The sequence below is a fragment of the Pinus tabuliformis genome, chromosome 1_1 (assembly GCF_031772625.1).
Source record: "Pinus tabuliformis cultivar Carrire ecotype Pingquan chromosome 1_1, CPIR1, whole genome shotgun sequence".
Taxonomy (NCBI): domain Eukaryota; kingdom Viridiplantae; phylum Streptophyta; class Pinopsida; order Pinales; family Pinaceae; genus Pinus; species Pinus tabuliformis.
Genome location: NC_142297.1, coordinates 126,177,478 through 126,196,527, shown reverse-complemented (window position 1 = coordinate 126,196,527; position 19,050 = coordinate 126,177,478). Strand labels below are relative to the sequence as shown.

Here is a 19,050-nt window from a genome sequence, read left to right as displayed (position 1 = left end):
TAAAGCCTACGTATGGAGTAGAGAGAGAAACTGGGTGCCTTATGACTGCGTGAAGAATGCAGGCTCTGAGCTGCGGAAAAATGAGTAGCAGCGTGAGGAACTTTACCCAGCCTGCTAAAAAAAAATTTCGAAAATTTTTCCTACAATAAAATTGAAGCCCCGAGCAGCGTAGAACCTGAAACCGTAGTCCAGAAACTTAATTAAATTTTTTAAAACCTTTCCTGCTCCAGATTGCCTGATAGAAACCCTGAAAAATTTTCAAAACCTATACGTGGCACCTGCAACCTGCAATGGCAAAAACAGAACACCCAAAAGTAAAATGTGCAAGAAGCAAAACCTAAGAACCCTAAAAGCAGCTAAATAATTATAGTAATTACGGCTCAGAGGCTCTAAATAGCCAGATTTGTCAATATGCCACATAAATATTTTTAGAATTTTAAATTTAATGTGAGGTACTTCAGAAAACCCTTCATGCATTCATAAAAAAAATTTCAAATGATAAGCCTGGGATCAAAACTAGCTTGGGCTCTTTTAGAAAACGCAATCCGGGAGTTGGCTGGTTCAACCGAGAACTTCTCCTAACACCCGGTAAACTCAAAACTAAAGATATCCTGCACAGCTTAAATCAACCATTAACATAGAGGGAGAAAACAACAGTGAAATTCAGATCAAATGAAAATACCTGCCATTATATTTCAGAAATTAAACTATCATTCAAACCCCAGAGATTAGACAAGATCCCTATTCCTAGATCAATCTTCATCAAGCTATTATCAATGGCTGAAAATAAAATCATGCAGAAAAATAAAACATCTTACAGCATTTCCAGAAGAGTAACATCAGCAAGATTTCAACCGCAAAGTCTTTCTTTATTGCACATGAAAAATGACTCCAAGAGAGCTTTCTTTAGCACACGACTCTAAGATCGAATCCATCTCAAATGACCACTGACACCCTATTTAAAGGAAAAATTCCCAATGGCTAGTTCGAGTGATCCATGTCAAAATGATCTCGACCGTCGATGAGGATTAAAATCCCTTTTAATCTCATCCGTCGAAATTTTAAATGTATTTTAATATATTAAAAAATTAAAACTTTGCATTTATTTTCTCAAAACTTTGACTTATTATTATTTTATTTTGTTTTTTCAAATTTTTATTTATTTTTTAAATTTTATTTTATTTTATTTTTTATTTTTTGGTTATTTTTTATTTCTGGATCCTCGAACTTAGCCTTTGGAAAAATCACCTAGGACCTAGGACTTAGGACTTAGGACTCATGAGGGGATAAAATATTTTCTAACCCTCAAGACACTTTACATCATGACTTTTACAACTTACATCTCAAGGGGGAAAACCCATTTGACATAGACCCTCATAGACCACCCAGTCTTGCGACACAAATATAATCTAGCAGATCAAACAATTTGTAATAACCTAACCAAATAGTTAGAATTATCTCCAAATTACTTTTACATAGACTCGAAGCACACTAGGATTCCCCTAAGATTCTAATGACAAAATCCATTTCGGCTTTGGGGTTAGGCTGAAGGAAAACTCTGCCGATCATGGATCGGTGAAACAAAAAACCTTTCGAAACGTAGATTATCACTAGAAAATTAGGTTTGCCTAGGAAATTTACATACATGACTTAGATCTGCTAAGATTATTTACAATTTACACATGTAGACTAGGTTTACAACATAACATGATTGGGCTGATGATGACAGTCGAATGGCACAGACACGTCGATCCAGTGCTGTCCCTTTTGCAAAAAAAAGGGGTGTACCACTATGGGTAGTTGACATGTAGTGGTCAACACACCCATAAAGAACCCATGATTTCGTAAGACCTTTCATCAACCCTTGCATCTTTGAGACCCCTCTATCTAACAAGTTTGTCCTCATTTTATTATAACTAGGGAGTTGAAATGATGGGCCAACAACAATGACTTTCCTCATCATATCTTTGTAGAGAGGAGAACAGGTGGCATTAAATTATATTTCATTAGCAAAGAAAAATCCAGCCACTGCATCATTTGCCCCATCCTTGTGTTGTCTATTGAACATCTCTATGACAACGACTTTCCTACTTGAAGTAGTATTGCTAGAACCCCAAATTGAATCAATTTCATCATGGTCATTGGTTGCTCCTTGAGAGGTCTCCATTGAACCAAAAACTCCCGGCTTTTGAAAAATGCCAGATTTGTCCTCCTTTGACTCTTCAATAATAGTCTCGCGTGTGGCAGCCATGTGAAGTTTTGTCATTTCAATTCTTTTCTCAAATGTGCAGGTGCATATTTTTACTCCATTAAATACATAATGGCAAAGGTTGCATAACCACTACTGTGAACCACCACTGTTTTTCTTCTTGTTTTGCATGACCTTCTTGATTGATTGCAGCAAGGGTTTCTTCGTGTTGATGGCACTAGACACCAAGGTTTTAGTTGGCTCAGGCATTATATTTGGAGGTGGCCTCATTTCAAATTGGGGAGATGGAGAAGAGTTGTCCAGTTGAAAGTTTTTGTGAAATCTGAAGAAATCATGAAATGAGATATGTTCAAACATCAAATAAATAAAAAAAAGGAAACTTTGAAAGGTAAATTTTAAAAAAGAAGAAACTATACGTGCATGCTTAGTTAAAAAATAAATGAAAAATTGAAAAAAATATTAATTAATAAACCTACATACCTTTGAGTTGGGTTGTTGTTGAACGATTTGATAACCATGGCGCGATGTTGATAACACTGTCACGGCTTGGCCACTGGAAGTGTAAAGGATAGAGGCACAATTTGATAACACTGGCGCGATGTTGATGACACTATCACGGCATGGCCACTGAAAGTGTAGAGGATAGAGGTGGCAATGAACAGTTGAGAAACCAATCAACCACCCACGAGCTGCAACTTTGAACCAGCCACAACGTAACTTTATCCATAGACGTTGAATATGGAACAAAATTTGAAGGTTGAATAGATTTTGGTGTGCCACGAAATGAGCACGGAGGTTGTGCTGTGCAATAAAACTTCATTGGCTTGAGCGTGGATAACAATAGACACTGAATTGAGAAGAGTCAACTCAACACCGAATTCATTGAGCAACAAAGCAAAAATGTGGGTGACAGAGGGAAACCAAGACAAAGGCAGATGCAAAGAAAAAAACAATGGAGAAAAGAATGAGATTCATAGGGTTTAGTGGCTTGCCTTTTCGTGTTTGGGCATGTAGGTTCAGGTTTTTATTTTTACTTTTTTGATTCCCAGTGTGTGCGTGGGTCGAGGGTCGATGAAATGTCCCATATTTTTTCCTAGGACAGCGGAAACGTGGCTTAAAAGTCCCCGATTTGAGTGAGGGACGAATTGGGAGTGCCTTAGACGTCCTCAAGTCCACATTGGCATCCCCAGTCAATCTAGAACATTTCCTACAGGTTTTAAAGTCCCCGGAATGCGGGGACATAGGGGAATGGAGGGTTTTGGGGTTGGGGGGAGGGGACGCATCTCCTTGCAACATAGGAAATTATAAAAGGAGCATAAGGGAGAGGTGAAGACGCATTATTTTGGGGAGACCAATTTTTCTCAAGTGAGTGAGAGACTCAAGACTTGGGAGGAGGCTGAGTCAGTACTGGTGGGCCGAAATTGTTGAGAACAGCCAGCAAAGGGTGCAAGGCAGATTTTTGAGGGGGTAGATTTGGCAGGTTCCATTGCTGTATTTTCTGTATATTCTTTGTGGGTTGATTTCCTTGTTAAAGGAGGCCCCAATTTTCTTGACTAATAGAAAGTGGAGGAGAATTTGTTGGGCATTATTTTCTGCTGTGTTTTGTGACCGATTTTCCATTGTATGTATGTTTAACAGTTAAAATACTAGTGTATTTATTTTCAACAATTTTCAGAAAAATATTTTATTAGGTGAAACATTTTCCTGGGTATAAAATAAATTGCTAGTAAAATCAAAACAGATCTGGTATTAGAAAATTAATAACAACCCCAATCAACATATTTGGTAACGTAAGGATCACTAGTCTTTCCTTTCAACAACATATTAAGTACAAAATTCATCTTTTATTTTCTGTTTTCAAAATCTGAAATATAGTTCAAGAAAGATCATAAATCAGAACCCTTTCAAGTCTCAAAAACCCTTTCAAGTCATTATCATACATTGGACTTTGTTGTCTTAATTGATCCTCCTTGTGCTGGAGGAGAGCTGGCCTAAACACAGAATAAGGAGTTACCAAGGTGGTATTTGGTATCCTTCCTTCATTACCCCTGGGGTCTCTCTTGTGTCTAGGGATTTGTCACTTAAATTAAAGGTTTTGTGTGTTAACACAACCTGTCAAAAGATGGCATGAGTGCAAGTGCTCTTTTCTTTTATCTCATTTTGTGTACGATCTACTAGTTTTAACTTTTTATGATTCTGTAAAATTTCTCTTGCAACTTTTGCAAACAAAATTTATGCCTTTCCCAACAACTCATTTTTGTCTAAGATATACTAATTTTTGTCCTTTGATAAATTATAATTAAAAAAATGGATTGTTTTTGTCTAAGTATGATTGTTTCAAACAAGTTATCTATATGTTTGTGTAATGCCTCCCTTGCACTGCATAGATTGGTTATTAATTTATTATCTGTCAGGTTCTAGGAAAAGACATTCTGTTCTTTCTATTAACAATGATCATAATGTGCTCAGCCACAAAAAATCATGAAACTTGATTATGCAACTCTGTATTTTCATTTGAAATACCCAAGGAACATGCCATTTTAGTTAAATTTCAAGATAGTGCTGGTTAGGTTAGCTGAACTCACTGGGTCACTTTTTAATAGAGTTGAAGAGATGGTAGAATTTAATGTTTCAAGATTTTCTCTTGTAATTGTTTGAACTACGAAGGTAGGTCCAAGGAGGTGGAAATGTTGGTAATGCTTTAACTGGAGCGGCAAGGCTAGGATTAAATCCTCGAATCATATCGAAGGTGAGTCTGTTTAACAATGGGTATCTGGTCTTTATTGTGGCAATTGTTAGAATGCCTTTTTTGTATACTTTCATTTTTTTTAGAGAATTTTTGCTTGTCTTCAACTTTCCATGCCTTGGTAATTTTGAGAAATGCAAGTATCTCTCTTCTTTGATCTTCCAAATCGAACATTTTGGTTCAATCTGTGAAAAGGAATAATAGCTGGTGCTTACAAGTGAATAAAAGAAATATGATATTAGTAATTTAGTCTAACATGAGAGAAGGAACTTTTGTGATTGTAGGTTGCTAATGATGCTCCAGGAAGAGGGATTCTGGCTGAGTTAGAAGCTGATGGTGTTGACACCTCATACATTGTGGTAATTTTCACCTTTTCTTTAGACTGATTCATGTTGCAGGACAGTAAGACAAGTTTGAGGCAAGTTTTAAGATCAATTCATGTTAATTTTTAGGGCTAGATTGTTCTCTGCTGTAGATAATTGCAATTTAAATTTTTTCAACATTTTCATATAACATTCACCCCACAACATCATTTCATCATTAGCAATTATGTAGAGAGAACAATACCATATACAATGCAGCAGAACAATAAAGGAACAGTAGAAGAAGAACATGCTCAATAAAGACACCAGGATTTAGGTCAGAGACTAGGGCAAAACCCCACGAGGGGGAAAACCCAACCAAATTATTCTTCTTAGATCTTCATCAAATGTTCAACTGAGATACAATGTACAACAAGAACGAGACACATCAATTATATTAGGCCACCTGGGGCCAACCTGGGATCATACATGATCCTCATAAGTCAATCAAAGAAGAATTTTCAAAACCTCTGAGAGGGCTGCCTCCAAATCACTGTATATATAACATAGACCTCTGTCTCAATTGGCACTTGTGAACTTGTCATAAGGGCACAGTGATACCATGACATTCATCACTGTCACTGTCATATCTAGTCATACTTCACTGCACTATCATACCATGCCATTTATCACTGTCACTGTCATATCTAGTCATACATCACTGCACTGTCATACCAAGCCATTGATCACTGTTATTACTGTTATGAATAGCAAAGGTTACTGTCATGTCAAAGGTTACTGCATCAAGGTCACTGTCAAGATCACTGTCATATAGATCTGGGTCACTGATATAGAGTTAATATGAAGGTTCCTGCCATGCCATATCAAGGTCATTGCTGTACTAGGGTCACTGTCATCTCAAAGCTAAGTTGCATGAAATGGGGAAACGGGTACGAGTTTCTGAAACGGGCAGGGTACGAAACATGACCTCCCCAAATTTTGGAAACGGGGAAACGCAATATATATATATATATTAGAATTTAGGACATTTAAGAAATGTTATGTGCAATCATAAAGCATACATGATACATTATAATTTATTACATTTGAAGTTTAAACATTATGATTAAATTTACGTCACATTTACTCATTAATGATCACATAATAAAAATAGAAATATTGGAATATCCAAAATCAACCTTTATCATATATATGAGGCTGCAAGTACAATAAAGACTATGAGGCTGCAAGAACTATAAAGACAAAAGACTAATCCTCATCAAAAATAGAAGCAGAAGCATGTTCAACAGTGGATGGTGGTGCTGAAGAAGATGATGGGCCAATTCCACTTCTAGGCTGGACGTCAATATTCAAGGCAGTAAGAGAGAGATCCAAATCAGGACTTTCTGGATCCACATCCCATTCTTTAGAAGGACCACTGTTGTATTCTGGACCCCTACGAGATGCAAGGCGAAGGTTGGAGTGCACATAAACAAGATCCTCTACCTTCTGTGAGCCCAACCTATTACAAAAACCATAGGTGCTCCAATTCCTTTTTGCTGATGAAGAGCTTGCCACTTGTGAAAGAACACAAATGGCAAGGTTTTGCAAATGTACACCATTTGCTCCATGACAAATCCACCACCTAACTGGATTCATGGTGCTTCTCTCCTCCAATGCTGATATATCTGAATAATCATCTAATCTTGCGGCAAAACAAACAAATTCTTTCTTTACCTCCCTGTGTAGATATTCTCGTAAGGGATTTTTTCACTCCATTAGCCACCTCTCTATCATTATGGGGTGCCTTCCTCTTCCCATTGCTTTGAGCAATAAGCTCCTCATCATAAAATTTGGGGTTCAAGGCATGTGCTAAAGTATGCAATGGAGTGTTGAAATTGTTCCACCTATCAACAATGATTTTCTTGATTAATTAAGCAAAATGATCATCAACAAACAAACGCTGTGGAGACTCTTGTGAAATGATTTCCATAGTTTTCTCAACCATGGAATCCATGCCATCATATACCTCTCCTACGAAAGGTTGGTCAGTGTCGGCATTCCGAAGAAGCTCAAATGCAGGGGTTGTGAACTTTAGCAAGAAATCTATCTTGCTCCACTAGTCCTCATCAAGGCACAATCTATGCACCATATATCTCCGTTCTGAATCTGCTTGTCTCCACTCAACCCAAAGTTGACTCATCACCATAGAAACTAATGTTTGCTTATGTTGAAGAAAGTGTAACTAGGTTCAGTATTTACAAATGTAATTTTGATCTTTGTACTTGTCAGGGAAAAAATATTATTTTTGTAAATTGTAAAAATGAGTTTCTTGCTCATTTTATAGGTCTAGGAAAGTCAAAGAGTCAAAGTCATGTATAAGGAGCTCTTCTTGAGCATATATAAATTATATATGAGTCAACCTAGTGCCTAGATCAACCCTCCAAGACAAGCACAATCCTCCTAAAGAAGTCTGCCAACAAAACGATGAAGAAAGTTGTCATGTCGGCCTACAAAATCGAATTAAAAGTAGACACAAGTAGACACATCTGTTCACTGGTTCATATCAGCTTGAGTACATGGACAAACACCTATAAATATGCGGCTAGAGTCACCACAAAGACACAAATTCTCGGACAAGTCTCTGCAACTGCGGAAGAGAACAGAACCTCGACATACCTCTAAAATGTCGGTGATAAATACAGTGACATCCTCGCATTCTTCTCTGAAATCTTGAACAAGTAAAGTGACACAAAAATTTCGGATGGAGACACAGTTGTTTGGGTTTTCGATGGAGAAGGATACCTGTTTTTCAGATGACATAGTGGCTCAGAATCTCGGGTAAGTACAGTGGTTATGTGTTTCTTGGGTGGTCACCATGATCACTGACTCAGGGTACAATACAATATCGAAGCAACACTCCAGTGGTGACAATCTTAGCACATTCATAAGAATGATCTCGGTGAAAGGAGTGCACAGTCATACTCTCGATGAAGATCACAGTAAGGAGAAGGATGTCACAACATACTCTAAACATAGTCACAATCTAGACATAATTGTAATGAGAAGAATCTTGGTTATCCTCTATTGACACTCTGTCTCGGCATGTATTCTGGACGATGATAATCATGATCTCAATGAAGACATTGTTTCAAGTAATGAAGATCTTAGTGGTGCAGTGATGATGATGATGATCTCAGCAGTAACAAAAAAGAGGATTGGTGTCTTGGTCTTGGAGTGGCTCAATAAGTCAAGGGTCATGGTCTTGGTGTTCGTCAATAGGAATCTCTATAAGAAGAATTTTGTGCGGGTTTTCCTCTCCAAGAGGGAGAGGTTTTGGCCCTGGAAAAAAGCCAACATCTTGTGTTCTTGTCTCTTTGTTTTGGTAGCTTTTTGATGAACTAAAGAAGACACACTAACATTAAGGAATATGCTAATAAGCAAAAGTTAAATACCTCACAAATAGTTGTCATGCTAAGAAGAATCTCATTAAGTCTAATTGCCCTAGATTCTTCAACAACTTAACCTCAACAAGGCGATGCAACATCAGGAAGTTTGAGGCATATCTTGTCTCGACAACTTTTAACAACGCCAATTTGGAGTACTCTCAAAATATTGCCTGAGATTGGTGGTGGTTGGTGATGAATTTAACAATCTCCCTTGCTTCCCCTGTGATTTCCTTTATCCATGGAACTTTGTTGTCAATCTCCTCTAAGATCAGATTTAGATTATGGACAATGCAAGGTGTCCAAAAGATCTGGTCATACCTCCCCTCAATATTTAAACCTGCAACTTTGCAAATTGGTGCATTATCTGTGATAACTTGCACCACTTTGTTAGGCCCTATTTGTTCAATAGATTTCATAATAGCATCAACAATGAACTATGCATCTTTTACCTCTCCTGAGCAATGTTCCGCCTTTATAAACATTGCTCCTTTGGGGGAAGTGGCAATGATATTTATCAATGGTCTGCGCCTTGTATCTGTCCATCCATCTCAGACTATGGTAACCCTAGAGCTACTCCAGGAAAAACAAATTGGTGATAAGATATCCTTTAGAAGCTTCTTCTCATTTTTGAGAAGATGAATCTGAATTTCTCATAGTTGGGCCCCTTGTACCCTTGAGGAGCTTTGTTAATTTGAATAATTTCCCTTATCATATCTTGCTAGTAAGGAGAGTGAACAACATTGAATGGGATACCACATGCATAGATGCACCTAGCCACTCTGGAATCAGTTTCTTCTCTTGCTTGCACATTCACCAATTTAGCAATTTTGCTATCCTAAACTGAAGGGGATGCCCCTCTGGTATTTTTGGATGCTGGTTGTTCATGTTGTTGAGTGGCACTAGCTATCCTCTTCCTTGCTTCAACTACAATCCTTGGCTCAATGTTAGGTGCAGCTTGAGGAGTAGCTTGACTAAGTTCATCATGCCTTTTTTTAATTCCATCCACCTCATCTTGCTCTCTTTGATATGCCCTCCTTGCCAATGGGTCTACTGTTTTTGTGCAACATGAAATCCCCTATCCTCCTCCATGCAAAAGATGTGTCATCACTCTTGGGTAGGAGCCCTTGTACAAATTACTGCAAAGATTACATCGCCATTCCCTGAGCCACCACCTCCACATTTTTGAAGCTTCTGAACATGCATCCAAAGAGGATAATATTCAGCCCTTAGGTTGGACCCGGGGCTTGAACTTGTAGCTGCACCTTCGTTGGAAGCCATTGCTGCAAAAAAAAATTAAAAAACAAATCTGTAAAGAAAAAACGTTTTTCATATATTTGGAAGCATAAACCCTCGAAAAATTGAAAAAATAGTAGGCAAAAACTAAGAAAATGAATGCTTCTTACCCAAATTAATTTTCTGTAGTTGAAGCTACCCCAAAATGCTGGAAAAGACGAGAAATATGGCTGTAGTTGAGCCAAAAGCCAAGATTGCCGTAGCCAGAAACTCTGCACTCCAAATCTACTGCTGAAATCTCTCTCTTGCTGCTGAAATCTCCTTTGCTCACTGTTGAAAATGCCCTAGTTGAACCCACTGATCTCTTCTTCTTTTCTCCTTTGCTAAAATCGTCCGTCTCCAAGAGAAACGACTTTTCTCAATTGTGTGATGAGGGAATGAGGCGAGAGTCTTTTTATAACTTGAGAGAGGCATCTAGAAGCATCCAAAAGATATTTTGTTCGCCCAATCAAAATTAGAAGCGAAAAAATAAAAATAAAATAAAAGAAAACCATAATTTGAAGTGGAAACGTCATCGTATGGCTTGGAAACTCGTTTCCGACCGTATTGGCCACGTTTCCCCAGTGTGAAACATGTCAGTATGGCTGGAAACGAGTTTCCAGGCCGTACGGTACGAGTTTCCTTGTTTTTGTTTCGTTTCCTGGCTGAAACGGACTTGGGGGCAACATTTCCTGCAACATAGTCTCAAAGGTCACTGTGTTATATTAGATCATTACCATGTTAATGTCGTAGCCATATCAAGGTCAAAGTCACGCATCTAGGTTTTGATTTGGGGTAGCATCGGATGTGCTCTAAGCCTCAAATTTTGCAGGGAGGCTTGGGCACATGTATTCCAAAAAACCCAGAAAGCGTTTTGGGAAATTCCACCCAAGAAGTGATTTTATTAAAATAATTAATATTTTTAATGGGGTTCGTAAGTCTAAACTTAAGAAAATTAAAATATTAATGGGTATTAATCTAATCTTGGGTGAAACTTCTATAAAAAGACACGGATCAAGCCAAAACGATCTGAGCCTTTGATTAAGATTTAATCTAGACCGTTGGTTCTCCAACAGAAAGATTTAAGAAGGGGCTTGAGGGTCATTTGGAGGACATACTAAGAGATCAAGGAAATCAATTTTCTGAAGTGAGAAGTTCTCAAGCGGAAAAATCGATTGAGGAGATTTCTTGCGGCAAAGGGATAGTGAGAATCCGAAAGAAGAAATTTTCGGAGAGTACGAGGCAGAGGGACGACAGAAAGACATCCAGAGGAAGGTTGACGCTGGCCCACACAGTATTGACGTAGAGGCAGCGCAATCCTTGAGGGGAAGTCGAGTTTCTTGCTAAGGGAAGTCGAGTTTCAGTTGCCAGAAGCCGGGTGTGAGTCCGAGATGCAGAAGATCGATTTTCTCAGCCAACAGAGGATCTGGAAGAGGGGCAGCGTAATACCCAGCAGGGGGGACACAGAAACTGTCGGGAATGACGCAGTTCTGCACAAAGGCCATGCAGAGGGTGACGCAGAGCCTCCAGTTCAGCAGGATCAGTCACCGATTCTCCTAGTGACAGGGTGAGATCATTTCACCATTCTTTTGTCCAGTATTCTCTTTGTATCGGATTGATAGTTGAGCATTCTAAAATTGTAATCATATTTTCTCCTGCATAATAATAAAACAAAACCCTCAGAGCTACGGTATTGGTTTTCCCACATTGGGTTTTTCTGGGGACTTTCGTCCAAAAATAACGGTGTCCTATGTGTTTCTATTTTCCTTTCTCAGTTTCTATGTTTCAGAATCATATTTAATTTGGTGTAGGCTGCTCCAGTAATTTACTTCAATGTTTCAAGAAGAAATCTGAAATAAGTTTGTAATGTAATTTACGATTTAGGTGAAGTAGATTTAGTTGGTTGCAATAAGATTCTAGAGATTGTTAGATCTAGGAATTTTCACATGGTATCATAGCTGTTGATGTGAAACAGGAAGAACAAATCTAGCTCTGAAGCAAGGGCCAACTTGCTGCAGCAAGCAGTGGTTTGAATCCCTTGAGGGATTGCACAGTTCTAGCCAGGAGGGCTATATTTTCGTGGGTGTCTCTCTCTGAGTGAGACGACAGAGAGGTAAGACTGCTGGATCGAGAATTTGTCGAGGCAGAGGGAGCCATGTAGAGCCTTAGCGCAGAGCTAGAGGGACACAATTTTCTGCAAGCTAAGTGCTGGGCAGAAAAGCTGTCGAAAGAAGGAAGCAGATCGCATAGTGAGGGAATACTTCCTCAGTGATTTCTTGCCGAGGAAATCAATATTTCTCATTTGCTGGGCAACAAAGGAGCAACAGACTTACCAACTCCATCAGGGAGTACATAAGCCAACCTAGAAGCTGCGCAGTAGGGAGAAAGAGGGAGCAGTTCGATAGTTTTCAGAGGATATGGCAACTAGTGGCTTGAGGGATCAGGACAGGTTGGACGGGGCTTCCAACTGCGTCATTTGGAAGGCTAGAATGTCTTTCCTTCTGGATGAGCATGCCCTCAAGACGTATGTTGATAGTGTGGTAGCTGTCCATGCGGATGCAAATCCGTTGAAGGAGTATAGAGCTGAGATGGCAAAGGTGAAGAGGATGATCCTGGATGGAGTCAAGGATCATGTGGTATGTCACGTTGCTAGCAGAGGAACTGCTAAGGAGATGTGGGATGCCTTGGCCACATTGTATCGGGGATCTTTTGAGCATCAGAAGATGTACTTAGAACAAAAGTTGAGATCTGCGCAAGTGCAGAAGGGAGAACGTGTGGCTTCATTCCTCAGAAAACTGAAGGAGACCAGTGATGAGTTGTCGGCTGCGGGGCACACACCTCAGGATTCAGAGTTAGTGAGACTGGCTCTAAATTCCGTCTCGGATGAATGGCAAGTCTTTGTCCAGAGTATCCTGGGTAGAGTAGCATTGCCAAATTGGGACGAGATGTGGGCAGCTCTGAAACAAGAAGAGTTGAGGAGAGACCTGGTCAAGGTCAAACTTGACAGAAGCAGCAGCAGTAGTGGGTTGAAGCCCAAAGTAGAGGAGGATAACACAACCCTTGCATCGAAGGGACAACAAGGGCAACGGAGACGGAAGAAGGACGTCTCCAAGGTGAAGTGCTTCAGATGTGGCAAGATGGGCCACTATGCATCCCAATGCCCTTTGAAGAAAAAGGACAGGGATGAGAAGTATGATCCTAAGGTTGCAGTCGCAAAGATTGAACAGGAGGAGGCGCTTGCCATGACAACCAAGATACCTCCAGGAGGGAGGTGGGCTAATATAGAACTGTAGTTCAATAGAGCTACAAATGGGCAGGATCCTTGAGGATCCCACCTCTTGAATCATCACCTTGCTACGAGAGCCCATGATTAGTAGTAGTAGGATGGAGGAGTTTTCAGTTGGTGCCATGGAGTGTTGATTCGACAGATGCAGTAGTTAGTAGTGCCAGAACGTGAGCAGCGCAGTGCTTGGAGGCATAGTGTAGAGCTTCAACAACACAGTGGCTTCAGAAGATAGCATGGGACTAGCAGCAGTCACGCTTTTAGCACCGAGGTGTATGCATTGGGTACTTGTCCAGTCTTGGGTGTTTTCAATTGCTTCTCTTAGCAACTGAGTTGCAGTACGGATGCAATGTTAGCAGTGGCAGTGCTAGTAGCATAACAGATGCAACATGTGAGAGGGAGCTGTAGTACAGATGTAGCATTGGCAGTGGTAGTGTCAAAGGCAACAGTACAGTAGCAACAACAACGCAATAGTTGATGGAAAACATGTCAGACATTAGCAACGCAGAGGATGATGCTTCAGAGTTAGAGTAGTATGCAGTAGCAGTGTATTGCTAGAGCACATTCCTTGCTAACAGGGAGTGTTGATTTGGGGTAGCATCGGATGTGATCTAAGCCTCAAATTTTGCAGAGAGGCTTGGGCACATGTATTCCAAAGAACCCAGAAAGCGTTTTGGGAAATTCCACCCAAGAAGTGATTTTATTAAAATAATTAATATTTTTAATGGGGTTCGTAAGTCTAAACTTAGGAAAATTAAAATATTAATGGGTATTAATCTAATCATGGGTGAAACTTTTAGAAAAAGACACGGATCAAGCCAAAACGATTTGAGTCTTTGATTAAGATTTAATCTAGGCCGTTGGTTGTCCAACAAAAAGATATAAGAAGGGGCTTGAGGGTCATTTGGAAGGCACACTGAGAGATCAAGGAAATTGATTTTCTCAAGTGAGAAGTTTTCAGGAAGAAAAATCGATTGAGGAGATTTCTTGCAGCAGAAGGGCTGTGAGAATCCGGAAGAAGGAATTTTCGGATAGTACGAGGCAAAGGGAGGACAAAAAGATTTCCAGAGGAAGGTTGACGCTGGCCCACGTAGGGGCAGCGTAGTCCTTGAGGGGAAGTCGAGTTTTGGTTGCCGGAAGCCGGGGTGTGAGTCCGGGAGGCAGAAGATCGATTTTCTCAGCCAGCAGAGGATCCGAAAGAGGGGCAACATAATACCCAGCAGGGGGGGGACTTAGAAATTGCCAGGAGTGAAGCAGTTCTGCGCAGAGGCCATGCAGAGTCTCCAGTTCAGTAGGATCAATCATTGATTCTCCTTGTGACAAAGTGAGAGCATTTCACCATTCTTTTGTCCAATATTCTCTTTGTATCGGATTGCTAGTTGAGCATCCAAGAATTGTCCTCAGATTTTCTCTTGCATAATAAGAAAACCCTTAGAGCTGCTGCACCGGTTTTCTCGCATTGGGTTTTTCCGGGGACTTCTGTCCAAAAATAACGGTGTCATATGTGTTTCTATTTTCCTTGCTCAGTTTCTATGTTTCAGAATCATATTTAATTTGGTGTAGGTTGCTTCAGTAATTTACTTCAATGTTTCAAGAAGAAATCTGAAATAAGTTTGTAATGTAATTTACGATCTAGGTGAAGTAGATTTAGCTGGTTGCAGTAGGATTCTAGAGATTGTTAGATCTAGGAATTTTCACACTAGGTTGCTTGCCATATATTATTATCACAACCATATTTTTGTAAGATTTTCCATAAACATATGTAATACTCCTTAACATATATATATGGAACTGCCATGAATCTTGTCCTTCCACAGATAATATGCGAACCATAGAGATGTATATGAGCCATAGAGAATGTGAGGCACGCCACAGAGAATGAGAGCCATGCCATAGAAAATAAGCGATGCCACAAAGTGCGAGCGATACCATAGAGTATGAGTGATGCCGCTATAATGAGCGATGTATTAAATTTTCTGATTGTTCTATGCTATATCAGTTACTTTAGCCCAATTTATCTTTTCATTAACAATGCATCCAATTATTAGCAATATAATCAATTATAAACGTAACTGAAGAAAGAACAATATATGCAGTGATAGAGAAGACAACAACACAACCATAAGAGGCAGCAGATTGGTCCAAGACCAGGGAAAAAACCCACTAGGGGGAAACCCTTTCAAATCTTCTTCTTTAGTAGATCGTCATAAAAAGATTTCAGTAGAGAGTACAATGAGCCCAATACATGTAATTGCAGTGGATAATAACAAATCAGATCTACAGATCTGTGTAACAACAGATAGAAATCCAGATCTACCAAATCACTGAAGTTAACTGAAGCCAAGATGTCAAATCTCAGATCTGAACTCTGATTGCCCTCAGCACGATTGGCTGTGTGCGACTGAAACTTCGTGGTCGACCTATCTATCACTGTATGCTAGCGACTGTGACTGCAGGGTTGCTCTCAAGAGGTCTTGATGCGAACGACTGTGGTACTAAACAACTAAAACCCAAAGTTACTCCCTTACCGTTGTTTTGCAAGCGCCCGAGATGGTAGGGTGGCTCTTTTTCTGATGTTGTGCGAGCGACTTAGATGGTAGGGTCGCTCCTAGGGCTACCTTGTGCAAGCGACCGGGGGCCGAAACCTTCTGATCTGCCTCTAAACCCAAAGTTGCTCTCGCTGAACTGTCTCCGAGAGACCAGAGATCCAGAGTCGCTCTCTCTTGTACTCTGTACCTGTGACCGGGGATGAAAAACTTCTGTTCTATGCCAACGACTGAGATCCAGAAAACCCTAACCAGAGCAAACCTTTCGCCTGTAATTTCGGACCCTGTGCGAACTCCTTCTGACGAACCTATGCAAACTCCTTTTGACGAACCTGTGCGAAGCAAAACAAAATAGAAGAATAGAAACATGTCTTGATGTGATGAAATGAACTTGAGGGTGGGGGTGGGGGAGACATTATGCTAGGCTTTCCTGAGGGTTAACTTGGGGTTAAGATTGACATAAGCAGTTACCCATGTGGTTAGGGCCGACCCATTCCATAATGTATGTATGAATAAAATAATTCAAAACTTAACTTTTGTTTAACCAAATTTGGTGATATTTATGGTGATTTTGGTCCTCTCGAAAAGAGGAATTTAATGCAAGCATCAACTTGGTCATTTGAGTTGTCCAATGTGGAATTTGACCCTAGTTGCAAAAATTAACACTCCCTCTCAACTAGGAAGAATTCCACCTTTCAATATTTGTTAGTTGATCAACCTGTCAAGACTGGCTCTACTCAACTCTATCTACTGAAACTTTCTTGGATCTAGAAGAAGAATCGGGGAGCAATAGCTTCCATCCTGATCTCGCAATATGATAACTCATCATACAGGGGAGTGAACCCTCAACCCTGGAATTTCATCAGGGAGCTTACCCTGAACTCGGATTCATATTGGGTTATCTCAACCCATCCTATTGCATATTGATCTTCCCATCGATGACCCTAAATAGTCATGTGGTAGAACACCTGCATCATAATCGCCTTGGTTTGTACACCCCCAAGTACACTCTCACTTGTTGGCCAGACAAGAAGTAGTACTCCCAACAAGCCCGCCTTGTGGGTATAATGCCAATTGGGGTATACTCTGCAATGACCAAGATAGGGTGAGCTACAACTCCAACCCTATGGGTAACAGATAGGGATAACACCCTATTGTCTAGAGTTCCCTCAACCCCAGGAGCCCTCCATCTCGATTCCTCACCCTGGGAGCTCAAACAGGGTAGGAAGAGTTGGCTCAGTGTTCTCGATTAGCGTTGCCCCTCATCTGGAGGGGATACATCCATCAGTCCAAGCTGCTCTCTGAAGACCAAGAACTTTCTCTTTGGTAATGCCTTTGTGAGAATATCTGCAATTTGTTCGTCTGTCGATATGTGATGGAGCCTGACAGCTCCTCTCTGTACCATGTCTCGAATGAAGTGATATCGAATTTCAATATGCTTGGATTTGTCATGGAACACAAGATTCTCTGCCAAACGGATTCCACTCTTGTTGTCGCAGTATATCACTGTAGTATCTAGGACCTGCTCAAAAAGCTCTCCAAAGAGCTTTCTCAACCAAACTGCTTCACAGCTAGCCATGCTAGTGGCAATGTATTCTGCTTTGGCGGTGCTTAATGCTACAAACTTTTGTTTCCTGCTCATCCAGGATATCATGGCAGATCCAAGACTAAAACAACATCCAGAAGTACTTTTCCTATCGAGAACATTTCTGGCCCAATCAACATCAGTATATCTATGAATTTTAACATTTCCTGTAGAATATCTCAGACCAAGTGTGATCGACCCATGCAAGTATCTCAATATGTGTCTGGCAGCTATCCAATGTGAGTGGTGGGGTTCGGTCATGAATTGACTCAATTTGTTTACTGCATAGCATATGTCTGGACGGGTATTTACCAAAAACATTAGAGCCCCAATTAGTTGTCTATACTGGGATGTATTTTCTAAGTCTGGTCCTGCAACATCTCCACATAACTTCTTGAAGTTCATTTCCATCTATGTAACCATGGATTTACATTCGTTCATTCCAAATCTTTTTAGTAACTTTACAACGTATTTTCCTTGTGAAAAGAAAATCTCACCAGGCTTTTGCCACACTTCAAGACTTAAAAAGTAGTGCATGAGACCAAGGTCTTTCATTTCAAATTCAGATGCTAGCTTCCTCTTACATTCGATCATCAGAGGCTCACTACCTGTCAAGAATAGGTCGTGAACATATAAAACTAAAATCAATGGCATGCCTTGAACTATCTTGAAGTGGAGGTTGGAATTGACATTGCTTCTTGTGAATCCCAATTTCACTAAGTAACTGCCAATACGTGCATACCAAGCTTGGGGAGCTTGCTTCAAACCATACAATGCCTTCTTCAACCTGCAAACATGAGTTCTTCGATCTTCCACTTCGAATCCCTGTGGTTGTTCAACATATACTTCTTCCTGTAACATGCCATGAAGAAATGCAATTTTTACATCCATCTGATGAAGAGTCCATCCCTGACTTGCAGCAAGGGCAACTATAGAACAGATGGTTGTATATCGAGCCATGGGAGAAAATATGTCATCATAATCTTCTCCCTCTTTCTGAGAGAAGCCTCGAGCTACAAACCTTGCTTTATATTTCTCAATGCTGCCATCAATTCCATGTTTGATTTTGAATAGCCATTTTGAAGTCACAACAGATTTCCCTTTTGGCCTAGGTACAACATCCCATACATCATTTTTCATAATTGATTCATATTCTTCAGCCATAGCATCCTTCCAAACTTGTTCTTTTACAACTTCTTCGAATGAGGACAGTTCGGCTTGAATCATAGTACTCATAGCAACAACATATCCCTGATACTTGCATAGTTGTTTCCTTTCTTTGAATGATCTGCGAATGGGGACATTTCTTTTAGTATCTTGTAAAGTATCTCGGAGCCAAAGTGGTCTCTTCTTAGACGAAGGATCACTTGGAGGAAGATCTAACGCATCCATAGGCTCTTTGGGATCATCAATCATATTGGATTTAGCACTGACGGACCATCCAGAATATCCCAATCATCATTCTCTTCCTTGGGAGGAGGTGGAGGAAGATCTCTTGCTTTTCCAAGAGCTGCATCTTCAACAAATGTTACGTCCCTACTAATCGCGACCTTCCTCTAACCAGGAATATAAATTCTATATGCTTTAGTATTTTCACAATAACCCACAAACGTACATTTTCTACCAGTGGCTTCCAATTTGTTCCTTTTGTCTTTTGG

General features: G+C 40.1%; 1 protein-coding gene across 3 annotated transcripts in view; it reads left to right on the top strand.

Moving 5' to 3' along the window:
- LOC149211967 (pfkB-like carbohydrate kinase family protein) overlaps nt 1–19,050 on the top strand; it is a 269,333-nt gene that overhangs the window by 50,737 nt on the left and 199,546 nt on the right. For all 3 annotated transcript variants that reach the window (XR_016250733.1, XM_089391633.1, XM_089391632.1), the window contains exons 4-5: nt 4,881–4,958; nt 5,240–5,314. Coding sequence is in view for 2 of the 3 variants with exons in the window: in XM_089391633.1 (XP_089247759.1) it covers nt 4,881–4,958; nt 5,240–5,314 (153 nt within the window). In the remaining variant the exon portion in view is untranslated. The remainder of the gene's footprint in view (nt 1–4,880; nt 4,959–5,239; nt 5,315–19,050) is intronic.